At 34.1% G+C, this 14774-nt stretch overlaps 3 protein-coding genes across 3 annotated transcripts; 2 read left to right on the top strand and 1 right to left on the bottom strand.

The window, feature by feature from the left end:
- The first annotated feature begins 621 nt into the window (after window positions 1-621).
- LOC142550786 (uncharacterized) lies at window positions 622-3084 on the top strand. The gene is made up of 5 exons (XM_075659843.1): window positions 622-815; window positions 1884-2140; window positions 2359-2446; window positions 2675-2741; window positions 2840-3084. The coding sequence occupies exons 1-5, from the start codon at window positions 763-765 to the stop codon at window positions 2891-2893; spliced, it is 519 nt and encodes a 172-aa protein (XP_075515958.1). The 5' UTR covers window positions 622-762; the 3' UTR covers window positions 2894-3084.
- A 2708-nt stretch (window positions 3085-5792) lies between these two features.
- On the top strand, window positions 5793-9301 carry LOC142551995 (EIN3-binding F-box protein 1-like). The gene is made up of 2 exons (XM_075661553.1): window positions 5793-6055; window positions 6674-9301. The coding sequence occupies exons 1-2, from the start codon at window positions 6031-6033 to the stop codon at window positions 8587-8589; spliced, it is 1941 nt and encodes a 646-aa protein (XP_075517668.1). The 5' UTR covers window positions 5793-6030; the 3' UTR covers window positions 8590-9301.
- Window positions 9302-13311: 4010 nt separating this feature from the next.
- Window positions 13312-14088, bottom strand: LOC142551005 (umecyanin-like). Its single transcript, XM_075660055.1, has 2 exons — window positions 13823-14088; window positions 13312-13729 (listed from the first exon to the last, which is right to left on the bottom strand). The coding sequence occupies exons 1-2, from the start codon at window positions 14022-14024 to the stop codon at window positions 13371-13373; spliced, it is 561 nt and encodes a 186-aa protein (XP_075516170.1). The 5' UTR covers window positions 14025-14088; the 3' UTR covers window positions 13312-13370.
- Between the last annotated feature and the right edge of the window lie 686 nt (window positions 14089-14774).

Raw genomic sequence — 14774 nt, 5'->3', positions numbered from 1 at the left:
GGCAGGGGGTCATTTTTTTTTAATTTTATTTTTAAATTTTTTTAATGTGTATTTATTATAAATAATTATATTAAAAATTGTAAATATTATAAAATAATAGTATAATATTTATTTTAATAATTAGATATTTGAATTCATATTAAGTTTGGATTCATATTAAAAATTGTGGGAGGAATATAGTTGTTCAAATGTTTGAATTTGGATTCATATTAAGTTCTAAAAATAAATTATCTCTATTAAAATTATGTCAATTTTAATAATGAAGCATTTGGATTAATTCGTATTATAAATATTAGAGTTAATATATATAAGAATCAAATAAATAAATTTAACTATTAATAAAAATATAATTATAATTATAATACTAATATTAACATTAATTATAATTATATTGTTAAATTTATAAATAAATAGTAAAAAAAAGAATATTTTAGGAATATACGTTTTAGTGCAAGATTTGAAGTAAATGGATTGGAGATGAATGTTATATTTGGTGCACAAATTGAACTATTTTGATGCAAAAACTGCACCAAAATAAATTTATGGGTTGGAAATGGCCCGAGGAACGAGATATATGTGGTAAGCTCACACAATTTTAAAACAAAAAATACTTTAGAATTATCGTAAGTAGTGTTTGAATTATTAACGGGTTTCGTGAAATATTGACAGGGTTTAAGCTTGATTTGCTCAACTTCTCTGTTGAGAGAGTTCTATGATCTGGGAAGAGAAATTCATGTATTGGAGTGTTAGTTTAGGTATACGATGCTTGACAGTTGTTTATGTTCTTGGATCAGTCATTTCCAAGCTTGTATGAGGTATTTTGTCTGATTTTAATCCTTTTAAAAAAAATCGCCTAATTGTTTTCTTTACATAATTCAAAAGTTAATCTGTTGTTGTGAAATATGAATTGGGTTTGTGCTGATCTGTGTTCTTGATGATTTTGTGTTTTAAAGTTTTTCTTTTGTCAAGATTTTCATGTTAGTTGTAGGAAACTTCATCTACTGAACCCTGGGATTGTTATTATTTCAACAGAAAAGCTGAAATTTCATTTCCGTTGGCTGAAGCGGATAACTTTGTTCCTTTTAGAAACACATGTAATCACTGTCTCCACCATGATGTGAATTTAGAATGTGGAATTTTTATGCCATTTGATTATATTGTTTCTTGCATGGACCGTAAATTTTATCGAGGTAATAGTTGAAGTGTTGAACCTAGTCTTGGGGCAAGAAGGCAGTTGCGCTCCATCAAGTGGGAAAAAACCTTAAATTTTTACTATTATTTTCTGCAAATGGAAGTTCTCTCCCGCTTCCCGTGGCCCCTCATGCAATAACTCGATTTTCCACTGCGCTTGGACACTGTTGGTTTGAAATGTTTGATGCCACTATTATTCCAAAAGTGGTCCCATTTTATCTTTGTATGCAGAAAATTATATCAGTATATTTGACATGAATTGTCTGAAAGCACGAACTGTTTGATATGTTTGTATTTATAAGACACTTGCCTTCTGGACAACCATGTTAATGTAAAAAATCATTCACTTGGCTGGTGTTTATTAAAAAAAGTGTCATAGTAAGTTGTTTATATAAAATTTAATTTGATAGTGTTGTTTATGTGTAGAGGTGCAAAACTTCTAGTAAAGATTATATTAAATTTAATCATGATGCTTTATGCGAACGACACCTGTTAAGTCCATTTCTTGACTATACACACAAATATTGCATATTAGCACAACAATTTTTAGAGGTATATAAATGGTATGTGAGTGCACATGAATTATTGTCAAGAATCTATGTTGGTAGGTGTCTGTTTGACCATTACTCTAATTTTCTAGTCATGGAAACATTTCTGGCAAATGTGTATAAACATGGTCTGTAACAGAACAGAAATTGTATCGGTTGCTGTGTTAAATCCCTAACAATAATTGCGGATGAGTCATCAAAAGGACTAAAAATTCAAGGACAGACAGTGAACAAACCAGTCATTTCAGATGACTTCTGGAGCACGAGCACGTATGACTTGGATAATGGCACATTTCCATCCCAGAAAATCTTGTCATCGATCAGTGTATCCAGTGGCATTGGAAGCTCCAGCAATTCTGAATTTGTAAATCATGGCAAGCCTATTGACTTTACACTTGGAAAAATTTGATGGATACATATTATGAATAATGTGTGGCATATACATGAATCTGGAAGGCACATCTTAGAGTACAGTACCCAATTAATGCTGAGGGACTCGGATGCATTATTTCTTTGTTTTTAATATTTTTTGGTGGTTCTGGCAAACGTTGGCAATACATTCAAACTTGTTTATCATCGTTGTTTCTACAGTTTTCTTTATGCTTAGTTTCTTACACAGGTCTTATCCTCCGGAACCAAAGCAGGCTTCTGTGGGTTGGCACTCAAAAGTCTCAGCACCAAGGAAAAGTTAGGGAGGCAGTATTGAGGTACATAATTGTGCATGCATCCTTCTGTCTTGAGCTGTATATATGGATGAATAACAAACCTGATGTCAAAAAATTTGGTGGATCAACTTCTTGGCATTGTGATTCTAATTTGTGGTAAATGTTGGTTTGTTATATTATAACTTATCCCTCGTGTTAAGAGTTTCGTTGATTTCTTTCACACATTTTAATGTACTTGAGAGTACAACTTTTGACCATGTAAATTAATAGTTGGAACACGGCTTATGAAGGCCTGTTGGGGACTAGCAAAAGGTTTCCTCAGTCTGTTCCTCTCCCTGTAAGTCAGTTATCCAGTTATTGGTGCTTTATTCATTTCTGTTATTGATGTTTGTAATATAGAGTCTTATTAATAAACCAAATAACTCTTGATTCCAGGAAATGGTCGATTTTCTTGTTGATATATGGGACCAAGAAGGGTTATATGATTGAGGAAGCTCATGTTTTGAGATGGATTATTTCTAGACTGGTATTTTCTGTAAGTTTGGCCTTGCAACACGATTCAATGTACAGTTTGAAATAGAAAGAGGGGGTTTGAAATGTTGGGAAATCGAGTAGTTTCAAGTGCCATCATATTGCAATTGTGTTGTGCCATGATATTGTGGTTTTAAGTTGTACCATACTACACTTGGTCTGAATTTGTTACCTAATATGGTCAAAGCTTTGGGAATTCTCTAATTTATTATAGTATTCGATGGATTATGGATACTACCATTCTCCTGATCTCCTCTAAATCCTCCTCTTGCGCGTAAAAATGTCGAACTCTGAATCACAGGCCTTCAAAAAGATCCCGCTTGCAAAATTAGTACACCCGTAAAAGGCCAAATAAATCGAAGTGCAATTTTTGTGGGAAAATAAGTATGATAATGGCAAACCAAGCGAGAACTTTTGTTGATGAGAACCATTCTCTACCGTAGGTGCCACTGGTGAATTAATAGAATCCGAATTCAAATTCAGGATTCTTGCCCTCCTTATGCACTGTTATATTCCTTTTTTTTCATGATAATTAATTAAGTTAAGCAAACGAGGGTATTTCTTTCAAAAAATATATATTAGTCAATGATAATTGATAAATAAATTATTAATTTTTTGCTAAATGAGTTTTTATTTATATGAGGAATTAGTGAAAAAAAATTAGAAAATATAGAATTTTGATATGATGCATACCTACTATGCACACTTATATGAGCACCAATGAAGCGTCGTTCACCTATTTGATATGCAATTTATCTATGTTTCATCTTACCCAATAGGTGTGTAACATTTAATCAGTGCTCACATAATAATCTACGCGGTAGTTATGTAGTATATCAAAACTAAATAATAAATTGGACGATGATTTATCATTTATCAGTGATGTTTTTTTTAAAAAAAAATATAATGAGCTTTTTAGATTTTGTTACTATTTTATCTTTGTTTACATCATTAATTACATGTACATGGAATACAAATACAAAATATATTAAAATTAGGCCTGAGAAATAATACCAAAAATTCTGTAAATATGTTTTTGAAAATCATTTTGTCAAAACCCATAAATTTGAAGACCGATTGGGCCTCTATTTCTGGGCTGTCTCTCTTCTTCGATTCATCTTCTCTATCACCGATCTTCGATGGTAATCTCTTTTACAAACCCTCGATCTACGTGAATGTGATATTCGTATAAATTTCTAATTAATGGTTCTATATTTTGCTTATTTCTATGTTTAGCGCTGCTAATATTCTTATATTGTTCTTTTTTTCAATCACCGTGTCTGCTACTTGAAAAGTTGTATTTTTAGTGATTCTTTTTTTGTCAATTTGTTATATTCTTGTTGTGCAGCTTGATGTATTTGAGTTTACCCAAGGTTGATTAGACATACTGAAAGTTAGTGCACAAGTATTTGCTTTCTTTTAGATTTGGAATATTAGATATAGTTAACGGCATGCAACATGCAACTTTTATTTATCTTCGTCTGTTGAATTTTTTTTTACTCAAGGCAATCATTCTATTTTCTCATCCCTAACATATGTACATACCAAAAAAAAAAGTTGCATATCTTTGTGCTTGGGATGTCTACTCTACCCCTAACTTCTACAGATCATTTGAAATGTATATGGTAAAAAACACATCTATAGTTCGAGAACATAACATAAGGATCCATAATACTTCTATATAGAACACATATCCAAGGTGTTATGCAACAAAGTTTTATAAATACAGCACGAATCTTTATCAGTGAGACGGATCAACATTGATCATATTTATAATATAAGTAATATTTTTAGTATAAAAAATAATATTTTTTCGTGGATAACCCAAATAAAGATCTATTGCACAAAATTAACTCTAGAGACCGTGTCATTGGAAAGGACCGAGTTTGGCAAATCCAAAGAAACATGCACGATGAATTGTATTTGCTCAAATCGATCAAAGGCTGGAATAAAAATAAATTATATGAAAATGGAATTACTAAATAATTTCACTGCCCAAGTTGACAATAACAAATATCCTAGTTGACCCAAGTTTCTGGATTATATATATGTTGTGAATTTCATCGAAACATCATCCTTCTAGCCTGCCTTTTGATTCATAAAGTGACTCAATTATTGTGGAATAATAATGATAATTCAACCACAAACGGAAAGCAAAATTCAACTAATAATATTATTAGTGTATTGACATATAGCTCTTTAACAAAAGGCAAATTGAAATTTATTATTTTTTTAATTATCAAATTAATTGATTTTTTTTAAGTTTTAGGAAAAAAAATGTTTTATTATAGTTGAGACTTCTAATATGAAAATCCACTCTAAATATGTTGGCAAAAACTTGTGTAAGATGGTCTCACAGATCGTATTTTGTTAGACGGATATCTTATTTGGATCGTCCATAAAAAGTTTATGCTAAGAGTATTATTTTTTATTGTGAATATCGATAAAATTGACCCATCTCACATGTAAAAATTTGTGAGACCGTCTCACAAGAGACCTACTCAAATATGTTAGTTAATGAACGTGTGTTTTCGTAGTAGTTATATATATATGTGTGTGTGTGTGTGTGTGTGTATATACACAAAATTGGAAAAAAATCTTACAAAGCACGCGGTCACCTGATCAAAGCAAATAGATACCAGATTTTGCACAAGTGTCGGACTATGGTGCTGTGACCGGGACACCCGGTTCCCGGTATTGATTCATTGAACCATGCAAGAACTGAGAGAAGACATGCATTGATTTATCATGTATCTGAAGACTCCACACCAAACCAAATATATGGCAATTTATATAATAAATGATAATAAGGAAAAAATTTAATCGAAATAGTTAAATTCATGCATGTTGGATTATTCCCAATCATATAAATGCTACATTTATATGTCTGCTGTGAGAAGAAAGCAAAACAGCTATGTTTTGTCGTCCTTTTCTCAACCTTTTTTCCCCTGCTGAGTTGGGGTTCCTTGACGAAACCTTGGGTTTCTTTTTCTTCGAATGCTAATCTCTACTGAAATCTTGATCTGGGTTTCGTTGATTCTTGTTAAAAGTTCTATCTTTTTTGCTCTTTTGGGGGTTTCTTGTGAAGAAAAAACATGCCTGCTCTTGTTAATTACAGGGGTGAGTGTTATTTTTAATGGTCTTTTAAGTTGTGATTTGGATGCTTTTCTTATTCATACAATTGGAAAAGTTGTGTCTTTGGATCTGTGTTTGCAAAATTGTTCTTCATAGTTGTGGTGTAATAATGTTTAGTCGATGGATTTTTCTTTTCGGTCATGGAGCAGAATCCCTTTAATTTCTTGAGGAATTTAGTGCTTGTGAAATTCTTTGCTTGGTTGGTCTATTATAATGATAATAGTCTTCCGTTTCTGCTTATGTTTACAGTTAGGAACATGCTAAAATTCTTGAATTATATGGTTTTCTCCGTTTTTCCTTCTGTGTAGTGGATCTAATTTGCTGTTAAGATCTTTAGATGGATTTGGGATTTCCAAAATTGTGTTGAGAAAACTTCACCATGTTTCTTGATTTGGGAAACTAGTGTATAATTATGTTCCAATTATCATGTATTAAATTCAAATTTATTAAGCATGTGTAGGAGCTATAAATCACATAGAAATGAAAGAGCATAGTTTCTATATGGATTTACTACATTAAAGTTCATAGTTTTACTGGTTTTGGTGAAAGAAGCTGCAGGGCTTTGGATTAGACATATATCTGACTTTATCATCTCTGTATCAGGTGATGATGATTTCTACGCTGGGAGTAGCTTTTGTTCCAGAGATTCTGGGTTCAAGTTCTCGTTTCATTCTAACGAGGAGATCTACTGTCCTTCTAGAAAACGGTCACGGGTTAGTGTCCCAGACATATTTGGAGGGAGACTATACGAGTATAAGAAACCATCCATCGACAAACTCCCTGATGAATGTTTACTTGAGATCTTCAGTCGCTTACCTGGGGGCCGAGAGAGAAGTGCCGCTGCTTGTGTTTCCAAGCATTGGCTGACACTTTTGAGCAGTGTACGAAGTTCTGATTTTTGCCGAATCAAAGCACCTGATGGACAGTTGGACACGATGAACATGGACAAAGCTTTAAACGAGGATCTTGACATAGAATGCGATGGATATCTAACAAGGTGCGTAGAAGGCAAGAAAGCTACAGATCTTAGGCTTACGGCTATTGCTGTTGGTACTTCAAGCCATGGAGGACTTGGAAAACTTTCGATTAGAGGAAGCAAATCTCTATGGAACGTCACTAACCTTGGTTTGTCGGCAATTGCTCGTGGATGCCCTTCTCTCAGGGTGCTTTCATTGTGGAATCTTCCCTTCATTAGTGATGAAGGGCTATTCGAAATCGCAAAGGAATGCCATTTGTTGGAGAAGCTAGATCTTTGTCAATGTCCTTTGATTTCGGACAGAGGGATAGTTGCAATTGCAGAGAGCTCTCCCAATTTAGCTGCAATAACGATTGAATCTTGCCCAAAAGTCGGCAATGAGAGTCTACAGGCAATTGCTAAATACTGTCCCAAGTTACAATCCATATCCATCAAAGACTGCCCATTTGTTGGAGATCAGGGTATTGCTAATGTCATTTCCTCAGGTTCTACTGTCTTGATGAAGGTGAAACTGCAGGGCCTGAATATCACCGACTACTCTATCGCTGTTGTAGGGCACTATGGAAAAGCTATCACCAATCTTACTCTTAGTGGGCTTCAGAATGTGAGCCAGAAGGGATTTTGGGTAATGGGAAATGCTCAAGGTCTTCAAATGCTGTCATCTTTGGCGATAACTTTATGTCGAGGTGCAACAGATTTGAGTCTCGAAGCGATGGGAAAGGGCTGTAAAAACCTGAAACACTTGTGCCTTCGTAAGTGTTGCTTTGTGTCCGATGATGGTCTTGTAGCTTTCGCCAAAGCTGCTGGTTCTCTTGAAAGCTTGCTATTGGAGGAGTGCAACAGGATTACTCAAAATGGGATTCTGAACTCTCTTTCAAGCTCCAACTCGAAACTAAAGTCCCTTTCCCTGGTTAAGTGCATGGGAATTAAAGATATATATCAAGAATCTGTGACCCTTTCTCCTTGTGAATCTCTTCGATCTTTGTCCATCCGCAGCTGTCCTGGATTTGGAAGCCGTAGCTTGGCCATGGTTGGAAAGCTCTGTCCACAATTACATCACTTAGATCTCAGTGGACTTTGTGGAATCACAGACGCTGGTCTTCTACCACTTTTCGACTGTTGCCAGGTTGGGCTTGTTAAGGTTGATCTAAGCGAATGTGTGAACTTGACCGATGAAGTTATATTTTCTTTGGCTCGATTTCATGGAAAAACACTCGAACTGCTAAATCTTGATGGTTGCCAAAAGGTTACTGATGCAAGCTTGGCAGCCCTTGCAGATAGCTGTCCTTTACTGAATGATCTTGATCTTTCAAAGTGTTCAATCTCAGATTTTGGTGTTTATGCTTTATCTTGTGGAGTGCAACAAAGTTTACAGATCCTCTCGTTATCTGGTTGCTCTATGGTATCAAACAAGAGCATGCCTGCTCTTGAAAAACTTGGAAGAACGCTAGTTGGACTAAATCTACAGCATTGCAAATCTATCAGCGGCAGAACGATTGAATTACTTACGGAGAACTTGTGGAGATGCGACATCCTTTCATAAATCGAGAAAATCACAAGAAAATATCGCGCGAAAGAGGTTTTGAAAGGTCTGCATAAACGATAGAAGCCATTCTATCTGTTGTTTTTGCCCTCAATAATCAATATATTGGGGTATTCGGATAGCTCACTTGACAAGGTTGTTTTCCATGGAGACCAAAGGCGTATGTTTTTCTTTAATACCCATTTTTCCAGGCTTCATTGTATTTGACAAGCCTGGTTCATCCTTTTTAGTCTCTCATGCAAGAGGCTACCTCTTTCGTTGCCATTGGTTTCCTGAGAATACTGATATCAAGCCTTGCTACTGGGCCTTCCCTGCATCGTGTTCCACTTCAGTCTCAGAAACCTCATGCTACTGCCTATTGCATGCTCTCAATAAAGCTTCCTCGAGTCTGCCTCTAGAACTGTTGTATCATAGGAGTCATACGTATGTTCAGAGTTATCGTTCTGTGTCCTCTGGTGTCGACGTTCAGTAGTACTCTTCTTTGGGCAATTATACAGATATTGGGTTCCTGTGACCTGAGATTTCGCCGTGGGAGCCTAAGCTCATTTTGGTTTCCACGACAGATTTCTATGGTTTTTTAGTGGGATTATCGAGTCCTATTTCTTCAGGTTCCTTTGTCTTGTAATTGTACCTCTGATTGTTGATACTGTCTTTGTATGATATAATAAAACTGAGTGTGTTTTGTGCAACTTAACTTTATGTTCTCCTTGAATTTTCATCTCTTTCGTCTGGTAAGATTTTACTGCAACCATGGTTTTGTTGAAAAGTCGGAAAGAAAATTTCTCTTTGTTTTGTTTCGTTTTGAGTCTCTCCTAGATAAAATCACAGTTATCAGTCTCTTGTTCAATTTATATTCCCCTAAAAATATTTTTATACATTTTTATCACTCTCGGCTAATGTGAAAACAGGTCGAGCTATTCATGAGTAATTCAACTGAAGCTCGGTCAACCCTCGAGCTCGTGCTCGGTTTGACCGAGTTCGAGTAGCAAAACAAGTCAAGCTACTCGTGAGTAGCTCAAGCTCGGTTTGACCGAGTTTGAGTCGAGTTCGAGTAGCTCGAGCCCGCAATCAAGTCGAACTCGAGTAATTTGTGAGTCTGGTTTATATATTTGAAAGTATATATTTAGTTATATATATTTACATGTATATATACTTATAAATTATATTTTAAAATATAAAAAAAAATCATTAAAAAAATCAAAATCGAGTTTAAACTCGGGAGTTCGAGCTTGAAAATGGCTACACGAGTCGAGTTCGAGTAATTGAAATTTTTTTCGAGTCGAGCTCTCAAATAGCTAAATTGCACCCTACTACGGTATATCTATTACGTTCTTTCAATTTCTTTGTCATCTTAAAATATTCGATATATCTATTACATTCTTTCAATTTCTTGTCATCTTAACATATCAATTATAGATATATAATGTTATATCGATTCTATTATGATTGACTAAAGTAAGATAATATAACCAAAAAATTTCTTACAAATATGAATTTGAATGTCGAGTTTTAATCTATATGTTAGAAACTATCCAATCTCTATATACGTTTTATCAATGAAAAAAAAAGAGGAAATTCACATTAATTTCTACTTTATGGGACATCGAAGATAGAGGTCAAAAGGTTCAAGGAGAGAACCAAAACTTCAACCTCAATGGAGGGACTCTTGTAGGTGACATTCACATACAAAAGGGATCAAATGACCCTTTGAATATTTCGTCAATTAACATAAACCCAACCCTTTAAAAAATTAACATTTTTTTCATATTCTTGATATCTTATAATTTAAAATAGCTTTATGTTTTTATCTTGATTTTATATACTTTCGATTCCGATCATCGAACCCAACCGGAAAACGTCGTCGTTCGATTTTGATTTTAGATGTTGATGGAAAATGAGAACATTTTATGACAGCAGCTTGCACTCATAGACAGAATTCAATGAGTTACTACTGCTGACAATATTTAAAAGTAATCAAACTAAAAATATGTGGGATAAGTGAGTTATTGTCGGGGTTTTACAGATACAATGGACTGGTTTTTTTTTGGGTCCATATGACCACGACCTATTCCAGAGCCTAGACTTCTCGAGTTTTTAAACGTCATTCGATTGGTATTCATTTTTCATTTTCTTATATTTTAATTGACTATGATATAAGGCTTGATTCAGTCTAAAAGTTTAGATGAATGAATGACAGTGATAAAAAAAAATTCAGAAGTGGTTTATTATGATAAGACTATGATTTTTTTCTAATGAAATCAAACTAATTCCACTAAGTTACAAGATAGAAATTAAATCAAATGACCAAATTAGTTCAATTCGATCTGTTTTATTTGGAGCCGGGAAATGAATAATATAGTGGGAAACGTTTAGGTCATGTGTTCTATATATTCAGACATGGACTACATATACTTAAATTAATAGGGACCTTTGGATCCATCGTTAGGGTAATGTCTATTACTCTAACGATATCAGAGATCACTTGAATTCGGTTTGTATCTTTTACACAATATCAGAGACAGAAGACTGATGATGCATCTTTTACACAATATCATAGATCACCTGAATTCGGAATTCACTTCCCCACAAGATGTCATGGGCGTTTGATAAAACTGAATAATTTATTCTCAAATATTTATATTGTCTATATGATTTTGTTAACTATCTTCGTAACAGTTGCATAAGCAGAAAGAAACTTATCGAAGTTGAAGTTAATATCTTCGATCGATAATGACACAAAATAGACTAAATGAGCTAGCTATGTTATTGATTAACGAAGAAATGATATGAAAACTAGATTATACTAATTTGATGTATATTTTTCCTCTAAAATAGTTATATGATTATTATTTATGTAATTATTTCAAATATCTATTGACTTATTTTTTATGTAATATATTGTTTCTTATATATTTATGTATTATTTATACTAACAAGAGAACCCATTTTTAAATTTTCTCTTTAGGTCTCATCGAACACAGGTACGACTCTGCTCCAGCCTAGCTTTGCTGCGACCTGGAAGCGCCTCGCTACTGACCAGAACTCGATACTATGGCTAGAAACTCTCAAATTTAGACTGAAAACGAGATGAAGCACTTCAATTTTATGCCAAATTTTGAAATCTAGATTGATTTTTCATAGGCACGGATTCAGATGGTCCAAACCCGCATGGTTCAACGTGTCAACAGCATTTTGACAACAAAGTAGACACTTGGTTTCGGAAGGTCCGAACTTGCTATGTGTCGATGCACTTTTGACATGCGAACCGTCTTGCTTGCTCATTGGGATCGATGGTCCGATCTGGGGTCGTTCGTCTACAATATATTTCAAATATTCCACAGAAATGTCACCTCACCGCTGTGAGGTGACATATAGTTGAGTAGGTCTCTTGTGATACGGTCTCACGAATCTTTATCTGTGAGACGGATCAACCCTACCGATATTCACAATAAAAATTAATACTCTTAGCATAAAAAATTATAATTTTTCATGAATGACCTAAATAAGAGATCCGTCTCACAAAATATGATCTGTGATACCAGTCTCACACAAGTTTTTGCTTGTATAGTTTGTCCAATTGAAGAGATACTTGAGTTCAATAAAAAAAGATCTCATCCCATGAAATAAAATATATATATCCCGCAAAAATATACACTAGGCTGAGAAAAATGAAGAGTGGGCTCCTGTTAAAGCCCAAGAAAGAATGTTAAAAAGACTCATTAAAAAGGAAACGTGTGTTTAAACTTTTCACAAAAAATTTTTTAACACAGTTTTATAAGTCAATTTTGTGAGACGAATTTTTTATTTGAATCATTTATTAAAAAATATTATTTTTTATGCTAAAAGTATAACCAATAATTCAGAAACAAATTCATCATACACTTATTCTCAATCTTATTGGCATGTTTGGAAAGTGTGAGCCAATAATTCAGAAATAAATTCATCAAAATATAATTATTTAACCTCGAATCCAAAAATATTTGACAGGTCGAGAAGATAAGATGTTGGCAAGTACAATCTAATGTATCAAGACAAGCAAGGTGATTGGCTAGTAGTAGCTGGAGATGTGCCTTGGGTGTAAGTATACTTACATGCCTTATTCATATATATATTTTGGTGAAAAGAAGCAAATAGTAATGGCTCGCGATCTTGTTTTTATAAATGGATTTTGTTTTTGTTTTGCAGAACTTTGGTGAATTCAGTGCGACTTTTGAAATTGATTAAGAAAATAGAATAGTGACGTGATGAATATTAGGGACGAAGCTAAGATTTTGGTTCAATATAGACAGTCAAACTGATATCAGAGTGTGATGAATTAATTGATCTCGTTTTCTTGCTAGTGTAATGCATATCTTATAAACTTGATGATTTTTCCATTTAGTTAAGATATTAATAATTATTCATCCGAAATATAAATTCTACATTTTTTTTTCATCCGTAAAAAATATAGTCAAATTTCCATATTTAGTATTATTTTCTCTGTTCGTTTACCAATTTACCAGCACCATTAAATACATTAACTAGTTCTAACAATTATTTTATCATATTAAAACATTCAAAACGAGAACTTTCTTTTTGCGTAAAAACATATATATAAGTTTAAATATATTGGACGGAATGAGTAATATAGAACTAGTTTTACATGGATTACTCAAGAAAGAGTATGACCAATATTAAGCAACACAAACACAACAAACACAACAAACACAACACAAATCAAAATCCAAAACAAAACTGAAGTATTGTTGAATCATATAATGGTACAAATCAAACTATCAAGACTAAATCAAGATTCCCGCAACAAGTATCGACACAAAAATAACAACCAACATATTACAACTCCCTATAGTCACCATGGGGCCTGAACCGGAACCCGGTGGTGGATTCGGCACTGAAGGTGAGCGCGATGGTGCCGGAGGCTGACCAGTTGACGAGTTCCCGGTTACCCTGACGGCCAATTTTTGCCCAAGCGAACAATGTCTTCCGAGGGTGCAGAGGAAGTAGTGGTCCCCGGTGGCATTTAGGATGACGTTCGTTGGACCGGTCGTGAATATGGAGATGGGGTTGGTACCACTGCACGTACCGTATGAATCTTCAGTCACTTTTGCTACATCGTGTGTTCCGGTGGCGAATTCGAACACTGCATGAAATGTTACATGTAAAACTCTAGCCAAAATTTGAAATAATGAACAAATAAATGTTAGTATATCAGAGGAGGGCATTATTTACGCACCTAGAACATCCCCAACTCTGAAAACATGTTGAGAAGACCAGTTCTCGTAGGTGGAGGAGCCGTCAGGGGGTATCCTCCAACCCAAGGTATCTCCGATCGTATAGGTGGCTGCCGCCGCATGTCCCACCAGATCAGCGGCTGCAGCCACCACCAGAACAGCCAAAAGAATCCGGTGATTGGTTTCCATTTTCCTGGACGACATATTCTTGTTCTCAGATGCCTACTGTGTCGTTATTTATTGCAATATATCTATGTTTTAATTCTATTTTATTTGATGTTAAGTTAGTTTGATTTCTATTAATTTGAAGATACTTATATATATACAGAGGGGTGGCACTTTGGAAAAATTCTACGCGGAGACTTCTACAATTCTTTCTGATATTTTTTTATTAATGATGAAAATATCTAAAAATATATGAACAAAAAATTTTAATTTACTAGGTTTTTATATACCAAAGAAAAAAATACAATTTCTATCTATGAAACCTTATATAGTTAATGGAAAACTTGTTCTTCAAATGTACGTAATACCGTTTGATTTTGATTTTGGAATTTATAGAAGACAGTTATATACGGATAAATTTGTATTTTGACCCTCTATGTCAATACTATATCAGCAATCTCGATGGAAAATATTAAAATTGTCGAAAAGTTGGAATACAGAGAATTAAAACAGATTCACAATTTCTTAATAATTTTGATGATAAAATATATTCGTTAGAAATTACGAACTCTTTTATTAGTTTTAGACGCAACAAATCATATAATATTTCGTCTCGAAACGAATTTGATATCATTCTTCACTCCACAAAGGGCAGACAAAGTCTTGCAACATTAGATTATTATCAAGTGCATGCCGCCGGATGAAATGCTCAAAGCCTAGCTTATTGATTGCGCGTGTGTTGTTTTTTCCTTGTACGGACTACATATCAAATTCCTTTTTTCTTTCTTT

The sequence above is a fragment of the Primulina tabacum genome, chromosome 7, assembly GCF_025594145.1.
Source record: "Primulina tabacum isolate GXHZ01 chromosome 7, ASM2559414v2, whole genome shotgun sequence".
In the NCBI taxonomy this organism is placed as follows: domain Eukaryota; kingdom Viridiplantae; phylum Streptophyta; class Magnoliopsida; order Lamiales; family Gesneriaceae; genus Primulina; species Primulina tabacum.
The sequence above is the reverse complement of the archived record's forward strand: the minus strand, read 5'-3'. Positions and strand labels throughout refer to the sequence as shown.